Raw genomic sequence first — 10,426 nt, 5'->3', positions numbered from 1 at the left:
GTTTTGCTTTGTTTCACAGAACTAATCGTTGCCTGGGTTGCGTACGAATGTGTGGGGCGGAGCTATCAAAATAGGGGCGAGACCCTTTTGGGGTAGGGGCGTGTTTGTTTTGGTGATTTGAAATATCAACATTGGCTACCAGAAATCACTTACCCCACCTTTAATATTTCTGCAAAAAAAAAAATTCTGCAACTTTTCATAGCTTTCTGTATGCATGGAACAGAGTCCAGAGTATTGCATTGGATATAATACAGTATACACAACATGCTCTGGTTGTATACTGCATATTTCAGTACTGTAATACACTGAAAGTGATCATCGCTGTAAAAAAAAAAAAATGTCACTGTAAAACACCCTTTTTGCTGTCCTGTTAAATAATCATTTTAGTAAGAGAAGTCAACACATTAGAATTGTGCTGTGTACAACCACATACTGCACTGTGTACTGTATCCCACAATGCAATGCAATACTGCATGACGGAATGAGCTGGAAGTCGTATCAGATGTGATCTTGATTCATTAAAAAGGGACAACATTTTTCTTTTAAAAAAGACAACTAGATGCCACTTGCTAAATTAAACACACAAAGTAATATGGTCGTGTGACATGTAGCATATTACTGTTTTAAAATGTTGTCACTCACATAGCATACACATTCACATTTCTTATTAAAAATAGTATGCAGTAAGCAGACACGTATGACTAAAGTCCAGTCAGAGTCAGGAAACAAACGTCTGGAAACATTTCCATATGGAATGAATTAGACAAAAGTCTCTAAAGATTTAGTCTGGACGTCTCATAACACCGCTACACCAATTAAACGAGCTAAAATCGCTTTCTTGACTAGTTATGTATCAGCACAAAGGCAGTTGTGACACACTTCCCGGAAATTACTCATGGCAGTGTGTTCAGCTCGCTATAAACGTGTTCCCCATTTTAAGGAAGAAGAGGAAGACAAAAAATAATAGTCGTTTTGAGATTTTTGTGCATTTCTAGGAATACAAGAGCTCCACCTGGTGGTCAATATTACTTGCTCTCGGATGCTGGAAAAAGTTTCCCGTCAAACAGTCAGCTCTTTGTTCTGAGAAATGTAGGAAAAAGGGTCAGTGGATCAGTCACATGAAATAATTAATACACAGCAAAAGACTGTCTGCTTACAGAGAATGACCTTTAATTCAGATCATCCTCAGGAAATAGCAAGACTCTGACTGTGTTCTCAATGATATTAGTGTACTAACTAAATAACGTGTTGTATACACACTACATATTGCACATTATGTTTAAAACACATTATGCAATAGAAAAATTCAAACAGAAGTTACTTCTTATCATATGACCTAATTACGTTGTTTGTGTAATTTAATACTAAATCAAGGAAATAAAAAGTTATTTTGCATTTTACAGTGTCCAACTTCGTGTCACAATGTCTTGGCAATTAAGAATGTGTAAAGGAGATGATCAAAACAGTGGTTCATATTGATTTCAGTTCATTAGAAATCAATCGCAGAGCACTGCATTGGGGGATACAGTACAGTACTGCATATTTCGGCAATTTAATACACTATGATTAAGCATTCACTTACAAAATTATCATCTCGGAAATAAAGAGCATCATTTTTCTAATCTAATTTTATGCAAAAATGTAAATTATTTGCTGTCCGATTAATAATCCGTTTAGTAAGGGATGTTAAATTTTACACAGTAGATACAAAAGTATAGTATACTGCATTTGTGGCAATGTAATACACTAACAGTTATTATCTTGGAAGTAAAGAGTGTTATTTCAAAATGTAAAAATGCCATGGCTGTCCAATTAAATAATCAGTTTAGTAAGAGATGCTAAAATGAACACTAAAATCACGTTAATACAGAAATATGCATAAAATAATATATTATGCAGTTTCCAACCCAGCCTCTCCATCTATGTATGCTTTGTTTCTATAAATCAATAAAAATTATAATTAAATAAAAACTAAGCACTTAAACTCAAATAAAAATTAAAAAAGAATTCTCATAATCTCGACTAAAAGCATCACTGTTGTGCATTACCTCTGTTCTCCAGTTTCGAATTTAGGTTCCAATTCAACAGTCACTTATTTACAAGAAAACAGTCACTGAAGTTCAGTGTTACATTTATTTCTCATTTTAAAAACTGCTTCGAACAGTCAAAATATAAATACATTTTTCCCACACACAATATAAACCGGCAACAAAACATGACGAGAACTCTCTCATACCAAACACCCATCTGCAAACACACACACACACACACTCGCAAACACACACCCCAGCCCCTGAATTTAGAGTTAAAGGTGCAATTACAAAAAACCCGACATCTGTATAGACTGCAGTCTCTGTGTTTCCGTACAGAGTTTGTGTGCTTGACGACAGAACAGGATTCCTGTTGAGTTTGCTTGTGTCTTTTCCAGTTGGACAAAGGCTGCTGCTTCTGATTCTTCTGTAGGGACCCAAACTCATTCAAACGACTGCTGGTTTTAGTCTGCCAAACTCTGATAGTGTATGACAGGCAGGAAAACACTGGTTTCGCGATCAGGTAAAACTACAATTTGCAAATCAACCAACGAGTGATTCATAAAGGACAAATAAAGGACAAAATCTGAGAAAGAAAACTTTGATTTGCAGAGGTTAACAACTGTTGCATCGGCGTACTGCAGTGCTAATGCGAACGTTCGTACGATCCTCCAAAATACAGTCGGCCAGTGTCTTAGTCACAGGTCCTTGTGCGGTTCCTGTGCTTGTGTGCGAGGGGCCCGTGTCGACGGATACTGCTCTGTGGCCACAACAAGAAACAGTCTGGGGCTTTCATTGTGGCACCTTCCCTTTAAAACACAGAGGTTTCCAGACACAGTCATGCACCCAGTGTCCATGTGGTGCTAGGATGCTTTACCCAGCTCAATCTTCTTCTGTATGGCTCTTGCTGAGTGGTATATCAAAGAATCGATAAGTCCAGCAACTGCAGGAACAGGAGAGAAACAGACTAGATGAGATAGTGAGCTCATCTACATCTGCCAATAACATCCCTGGAGTGGTAAACTGATGCTTGCATGTTGCATTCACATGTTGTATACAGTAAAGTCATCAAAACAATGAAATCACACAGATGAAATTATGAGGATTATTGAGTGACACAAATAAAACTGAACAATTTACCTAAATCACAATATGTTTACATAATGGCTGCAATTTAATTAAATAAATATATATGCAACTTATAATTAGTGACAAAAATGCTAAATTATACCTTAGGGAAATGTTAGTATTGTAATGTTAAGAGTTATATTGTAAAATAAAATTACTTCATTATTATATTTTTATTTTTATCTTGAATCTTACAAACAAGCACAGCAAACTTGAATCCTTAAAAAAAAATGCATTTTAAAAATGCAAAGCTTTTTTTTTTTTTTTTAAGTTGACACTCTAGGCTTTAATATTAAAGGTGTTCACATACATGCTGGACACTTGCTGACTGCTTTTTTTTAATCATCTGGTCTAACTTAGCCATTAAAAATGCTTTATGTCTACAAAAACGAATCGTTAGCATTTAAGCTTAAGTCTGTAGATCAAAGGGTTTTTAAGATCATGAGAAACAAATTCAGTGAAGCGTGTGGAATCTTGTGACTGTGCCTTTCTGAACATTACAGTTGCTCTTTGCTGCTGAATTGGAAACATGATGTGCAAGACGGTTCTGAGCATATACATGTTCAAAATGCTACCGCCACAGTAAAAACAAGCAGTAAAAGGAGGTTTACAGTCTACATTCTTTCATTCTGCACACACAGTACATTTCTGTGAAAACCACTGAGGTACAAAACACTGAATGGAATCTCACCTGTGAAAACACCTCCTATAATAGCACAAACTCCTGTTAGGAAATGGGTGAAAGACCTGCGGACGAAAACATGTGCAAAAATATATCAAAATCTATCCAGCATGCAACATACATTGCATCAGACTGTTTCTTTCAATCAACGTGAACTAAACCATGACGTTAACAACAAAAAAGTTAGTTTACTAACACATACCTTTGCTTCTCTGTGAATTTGACCATCATCGGAGACAGTTCATAAAGCACAAACACCCCAGGTAAACCCTGATCTCCAATCAGCCCGTTGGCTACTTTCTCATGTCTTGTTACTGAAAACTGGTTTGTTTTAACAACCTAACGTAAAAGACAAACGCATGGTTTCTTTTATCACCTATGTCTACACAATTCAAAGACAATAACTGAAGCATCCTAAAGAGTTTTAAACATATTCTCATCTTCTTAATCAACATACTTATAAAAGACTACCATGACAACCATAACTTGCAGCTATAAAATTGTTGCTACTTCAGTTATTGTCAGTGCTGTAAAACCTTAATAAACACCAAGTACCTTTTTTTTTTTTAGCTCAGCTCTCTTACCTCTCCATCTGCTTTAACATATATTGTTGGCACAATTTTCACAAAATACTGGTACATCATTGATGCTGTAAAGAGCAAAGAGTGCAAAGGTCAATCTAACATACAGGATCTCAATCAATGTTTTGTGTCAGTAAGAACAATGTTTTTTTTTTTTTACACATCAATGCCATGTGTTTATATTTTTGTTCTAACCTTTATATTATGATAGGGAATAAATCAAAAAATTGCTTTTGGGAACAAATCTAAAAATTGCTTTTGTATAAGAGATTATAGTAGTGATTGTTTGGCGTTAATATAGGTCTATTTAAAAGAAACTTAAAAGAACCGCGAGTCTCCGGTCTAAGCACGTGATTGGCTCTACCGCTAGATGGCGCTGCAGCGCTTCACAACCCTACATTCTCCGCTTGTACACTTTAACACCAACCACTTCCTCTCAAGTAATGGCGTCCGTGTGAGACAGTCCTGTAGCAAACATTGGACAATTTTCTCAGAAAACTAACTAATAGAGACACTCATATAGCGATTTGAACAAGGTAAGCATACTTTCTTCGTATATATTTTACGATAATTTATCGTTGCGAACATTACAGTGCTCGGCGGAGTTTGTTCAAGACCAGAGACCTTGATGACATTTAACAAAACAAACGACTCACGTGCAATATATTCAGTCATATGTTTTAGTTTGACATAACCGTAATATTTATTAATTTAAACCTCATAAATAAGCCAATTACCGTTCAGTTTATGTAATTACCTTCCCTTATATAACATGCAGGTGTGTGGTTTATCAGAAAACCTAGTGAGCCACCTACTTAGACAGCATAGGTACAAACAGCATTTTGGGCATTATAGAGGTCATTATGTCAAAACGCGTCTATGATGACCAAAAATGAGTTTTCAATTAAAAATCTTGTATATATATATAAATAAATATATTTTTTTGTATTTATGTATTTCTATTTACATGTGTATATAAGTTTAATTTAAATTTCTTTAATGTGGTGTATTGAGTTTGCACTGAACAGTCCAGCTTTATTTTCCAAATTCTGGTTGGCAGTTGAGAGAGTAGAGTTACTGTGACAACTGCGGTGCATCCTCCTCAGACAACAAGAGGACCGCTTGGGCAACCACTAACTCTTGTCTCTGTTTCTCTCATTTACTGTTAAGTAACTGTTAAGGATATTAAGTAAAGAATAAAGATCATGTTCCATGAAGATATTTTGTAAATTTCCTACCATAAATATCAAAACTTAATTTTTGATTAGTAATATGCATTGCTAAGAACTTCATTTGGACAACCAAGTTGATGTTCTCAATATTTAGATTTTTTTTTTTGCACCCTCAGATTCCAGATTTTCAAATAGTTGTATCTCAGCGAGATTTTGTCCTATCCTAACAAACTATACATCAATGGACAGCTTATTTATTCAGGTTCCAGATGGCGTATAAATCTCTTTTATATTATTGTGTTAAATGTTTAGGCTACAATGGCCTAACAAAGTATGAAACATAAAAGATAATTCGAGAAACATCTCGAATAAAAGTCACTAGTGACCAAAACAGCTTACAACCGTGTCTACACCGGACGGCAAAAGAAAGTAAGTCATTCAGGTTTGAAACAACATGAGGGTGAATAAATGACAGAATTTATTTATTTTATTTTTGGTGAACTATCCCTTTAATGTTTTTTTTTTTTTATAAATGAAATTATACTCTAAAGAAAAAACAAAACTTCCAGCAGATGGCGGTAAATGTCTTTGAGTCGATTCGTTCAAACTACTGATTCATTCAGGAATTCAGTAAACGGCTCTGAGCTTTACAGGTAATATTTTTGTTGGCAAAACAGCAAAAACAGACAATATTGTGTTTAAAATATAACACAATATTAACTTCTTATTTTCTCAACTGTTGTGTAAAATCTCGCTGCTCGCTGCTGGTGTGATATCGCTTATCATATGATATAAATATGAGATAAGAACTCATACAGGGGCTTTTTTTTTTTTGCCCCAATATGAATTGAATTTCTAGGGCATAGCTGCATTTATGGAGTTGTTGTCCTGCATCATATTTGTCAACAGTCAACTGTATGAAATGTAAGATGACATACAGGTCTGGGGGCGGGGCCAGTGCGTTAACTGCGTTAAAATATTTTAATCGCGTTATTTTGTCATAACTAATTAAGTTAACGCGTTGAACTGACAGCCCTAATATATATATATATACACACTTTTATTGCATGCTACTAAAATACAAAGTATTATCCTCTTTACAGATGCCGGTGACAGTAGGACCGTATGGACAGACGCAGCCCAGCTGCTTTGACAGAGTCAAGATGGGCTTCATGATGGGTTTTGCCGTGGGCATGGCTGCAGGTGCCATGTTTGGAACGTTCTCCTGTCTCAGGTATGAACAACAGCTGTCATTTTTAGGATTTTTTTTTTTTTTATTATTATTATTATTATTATTATATTTAGTAACATTAACTGCAACTGGTACTTTGGCAGAAATTCTGTTTTAATAGAGACTGTTTCATTCTATCCAGGATCGGCATGAGGGGTCGAGAGCTGATGGGTGGAGTTGGGAAGACCATGATGCAAAGCGGTGGCACGTTTGGAACTTTCATGGCTATTGGGATGGGTATCCGCTGCTGAGATCACACTAATGCCACTTCTAAAATTATAGAACTTTGAACCATTTCTAGATTCATCCATTTGTTATCATACCCACATTCAAGGACACAGGTGTCAATAAAAACTGATTTAAAAAATTCTGTAAATCTTGGGCTCAATCTAAGATGTAATTATTATGACACTTTGAGGACAACCCTCCTTTTCATCCTTGTCCAGCAGAATAGATTAAAGTCAGCTACGTGGGATTGACCTTTAACAGTGACCTTTCTGCTGTCTATGGAGGGCTGACAATGAAATGACCATGGAGAAGATAAAGAAGGGCTCTTTAATTCTGGACAAATCTATGTTCTCAGCCATTCTTTGAAATAATGATTTTTAGTTTAGGCATGAAAATAGAAATGACATGCACTTACCTTGAGGTGCTGCTACATTTGTACCATCTAAAGGGTTGATAATTCCTGGATAGTCTTTGCCGAATGAAAGATGTTTGATGAAATGTGTCATGTTGATCTGTGGTTATACCAAAAAAAAAATTCTGTTAGTTCTAATATTTAGGGCAATGGCAGATCAATCTTATTAAAAAGAAATGAAGCAACTCACATTGTCTAGCCCAAAGCTTTGCAGATCATGAACTGAAAATAAAATAATCAATTAAGAACATGAATGAATGTTTTCACAATTTATAAATGCATCTTAAGTGAATTTAATTAGCCTAGAAATTTGCACATATTTCAAACAAAGGCAGAGCGTAATATGTTAAGTGGTCACAGATGCCCTTGCTGATGAGAATCATGACAAATTAACTGACGCTTTAAAGCCACTGCAATGTCTAATCACAAACTGACTATTTGTTAAAGTCTAAATCTCAAAATATGTGCAGAGAAAAGCAGAATTACTGATGTAGTAACAAGGTAAATTCTAACTTGTCTTGCAATAAAGATTCATAAAAATATAAAAGATCAACTTACTTTCCACAGCATGCACTGCAGAAAGAAAAGAAAATAGTCACTAAGTGGGTTTTGTTTTTGGAAAGCAAAGTTTTCAAGAGGAATTTGTGACAACCACTGACCCTTTAAGCTCAGAGTAAATTTGTAATTGCCAAATTATCATCTCTTTTTTTTTTGTGAAGTAGGACTATTGAAATATTGTTTGGTACAGAATTACTGATGTAGTAACAAGGTAAATTCTAACTTGTCTTGCAATAAAGATTCATAAAAATATAAAAGATCAACTTACTTTCCACAGCATGCACTGCAGAAAGAAAAGAAAATAGTCACTAAGTGGGTTTTGTTTTTGGAAAGCAAAGTTTTCAAGAGGAATTTGTGACAACCACTGACCCTTTAAGCTCAGAGTAAATTTGTAATTGCCAATTATCATCCCTTTTTTTTTTTTTGTGAAGTAGGACTATTGAAATATTGTTTGGTACCTGAACTCGGGGTCTGTAAAGGTGTATTAAGTATGTATATGCACTTCCGCCATTGGAAGAATAGCCTATGCATGACCAAGCATAACTGGTGTTAGTTCTGTACCTTGTTACTTAGAAAGATTGTGAGCTTTGGTGGGAAAGCAAAGAAACCGTTTTGTCCCAAAGTTAAAAACCAAGACTTCCCAAAAATCATTTCATTAATAAAACGGCTTTGATTTACAGCATCAATGGTCAACACCACAAGGAAATGAGTGCACAGAGGAATTCATTAGATCTTAAAGGCACACTTGCATAAACAAAGACAAGATCATAAACTATTCATCAGCCCAGAAACAAGGCAACTGGTCAGTATAAAACAGAATTTGAATTGATTTAAACTACAGATTCTCAGGTGGACGGACTGATGAATGGTTTTGAGAAAGCAGGCATAAAAAAGCAAACATGCAGGACATGCATTGTGTATTTCTCTATATAAATACAAATGCAGATCTCAAGACAGCACTGAATGGCTCACCATGTACAGTGCCTTGCGAAAGTATTCATACCCCTTCATTTTTTTTCACGTTTTGTTATGTTGCTGCCTTATGTTAAACTGCTTAAATGTACTTTTTTCCCCCCACATCAATCTACACTCCATACACCATATTGACAAAGCAAAAACAGAATTGTCAAAACTTCGTAAATTTATTAAAAATAAAAAAACTGAAATAACTAAATATTTAGCTGAAGCACCTTTACAGCTTCAAGTCTTTTTTTGTTTGATGCGACAAGCTTTGCTTATCAGCATTTGGCAATTATCTGCCATTCTTCTCCTCATCTTTTCACCTCTCAAGCAGTCAGGTTGGATGGGGGCAGATGCACAAAAGTAATTTAAAGCAGTTTAGCATAAGGCAGCAATATAACAAAACGTGAAAAAAATGAAGGGGTATGAATACTTTCGCAAGGCACTGTACATCTTTGCATACTAAGAAATGAGAGGCTACATGAAGCATCTGACTACATGCAGACAAATCAAATTTTCAGGTCTGACGCATATTGGCAGGCACATAGGCTTAATATAAAAGCTGTTTCAATTTAGATTTTTGATGTAACACAAAAGGTCCAGTCCTTAAAAGGGTTAATGCACTAAAACTAATAAACATGCCTCTGCATCAGACCTAAGAGCTTTGGTTTGTGTTCGATTCATACTTAACTAAACCCGAGTCTTTACCGTGTACATGAGACTGCTGGAAGCTCTTTCCAGGGGCAAAATGGAAATTTCCTGCCACCTGGAGCAAGATATAGGAAATGTTGTGATTTTTAAAAAAAATATATAGCATGCACTTGAATTTAATAAAAATACTGATTCACAGGGCTGCATATTACCTTATTGACCTCCAGAAAGCCGTAGACTTGACATCCCTCATTCTTCTGTTCCTGCATCTTCTGGCTGAAGCCCTCTCTCTTACACTGCTCAATGGTGTCGGGGGTCTTAAACGCCCAGCCACGCCGCCGGTACGCCTCCCGCACATCATCACAGGTATTACAACACCTGCAGAACAACCAGTTAGTGTCTTAAATCACAATCACAAGCTATTTGGCCCTATATACACCTGCTATTAAAGGGATAGTTCACCCAAAAATGAACATTTTGTCATTAATTACTCACCCTCATGTTGTTCCAAACCCGTAAAGACCTCCGTCATCTTCGGAACACAAATTAAGATATTTTTGATGGAATCTGAGAGCTCTCTGACCCTCCCATAGACATACTATTGATAGCTGCTGATATAGACAGTTAATTCCTCTCACGCATGCGCAGAACGCATGTGTTAGTTTGCCGTCGGCTGTAGTCTGTGCGGTGTTTTCGAGCGCAGGTCCGACACGAGGCGACAACACCGTCGGTTTTCGTCACCGCTAGTTCTTTGAAGTTGGCTTGGTGTGTCCAGGCCTAATCAAGGTGTTCA

The 10,426-nt window shown here is 36.0% G+C and overlaps 2 protein-coding genes across 3 annotated transcripts in view; one reads left to right on the top strand and one right to left on the bottom strand.

Moving 5' to 3' along the window:
* Nucleotides 1–2,126: 2,126 nt before the first annotated feature.
* The window catches only part of LOC107729749 (endoplasmic reticulum-Golgi intermediate compartment protein 3-like), a 13,483-nt gene continuing 5,183 nt past the window's right edge, over nucleotides 2,127–10,426 (bottom strand). Inside the window, exons 6-14 of one of the 2 annotated variants that reach the window (XM_016540426.1) lie at nucleotides 9,846–10,011; nucleotides 9,691–9,748; nucleotides 8,291–8,305; nucleotides 7,655–7,686; nucleotides 7,468–7,564; nucleotides 4,425–4,489; nucleotides 4,043–4,179; nucleotides 3,850–3,905; nucleotides 2,127–2,973 (exon numbers count right to left, since the gene is read on the bottom strand). In XM_016540426.1, the coding sequence (XP_016395912.1) occupies nucleotides 2,894–2,973; nucleotides 3,850–3,905; nucleotides 4,043–4,179; nucleotides 4,425–4,489; nucleotides 7,468–7,564; nucleotides 7,655–7,686; nucleotides 8,291–8,305; nucleotides 9,691–9,748; nucleotides 9,846–10,011 (706 nt within the window). In that variant the 3' untranslated portion in view covers nucleotides 2,127–2,893. The remainder of the gene's footprint in view (nucleotides 2,974–3,849; nucleotides 3,906–4,042; nucleotides 4,180–4,424; nucleotides 4,490–7,467; nucleotides 7,565–7,654; nucleotides 7,687–8,290; nucleotides 8,306–9,690; nucleotides 9,749–9,845; nucleotides 10,012–10,426) is intronic. The other variant, XM_016540427.1, reaches the window with a different exon arrangement.
* LOC107729750 (reactive oxygen species modulator 1) lies at nucleotides 4,768–7,434 on the top strand. Its single transcript, XM_016540428.1, has 3 exons — nucleotides 4,768–4,957; nucleotides 6,697–6,827; nucleotides 6,967–7,434. The coding sequence occupies exons 2-3, from the start codon at nucleotides 6,697–6,699 to the stop codon at nucleotides 7,073–7,075; spliced, it is 240 nt and encodes a 79-aa protein (XP_016395914.1). The 5' UTR covers nucleotides 4,768–4,957; the 3' UTR covers nucleotides 7,076–7,434.

This window comes from Sinocyclocheilus rhinocerous, unplaced genomic scaffold, assembly GCF_001515625.1.
Source record: "Sinocyclocheilus rhinocerous isolate Xijiao unplaced genomic scaffold, SAMN03320098_v1.1 scaffold218, whole genome shotgun sequence".
NCBI lineage: Eukaryota > Metazoa > Chordata > Actinopteri > Cypriniformes > Cyprinidae > Sinocyclocheilus > Sinocyclocheilus rhinocerous.
Note: the sequence above shows the minus strand (reverse complement) of the source record. Positions and strands in the feature narration are given on the sequence as shown.

What these genes read in the sequence shown, in the direction of transcription:
- LOC107729750 (XM_016540428.1), top strand. Translation starts at nt 6,697, where the DNA reads ATGCCGGTGACAGTAGGACCGTATGGACAGACGCAGCCCAGCTGCTTT. An exon ending in GGAACGTTCTCCTGTCTCAG is followed by an intron (nt 6,828 to 6,966) that starts GTATGAACAACA and finishes CATTCTATCCAG; the next exon opens with GATCGGCATGAGGGGTCGAG.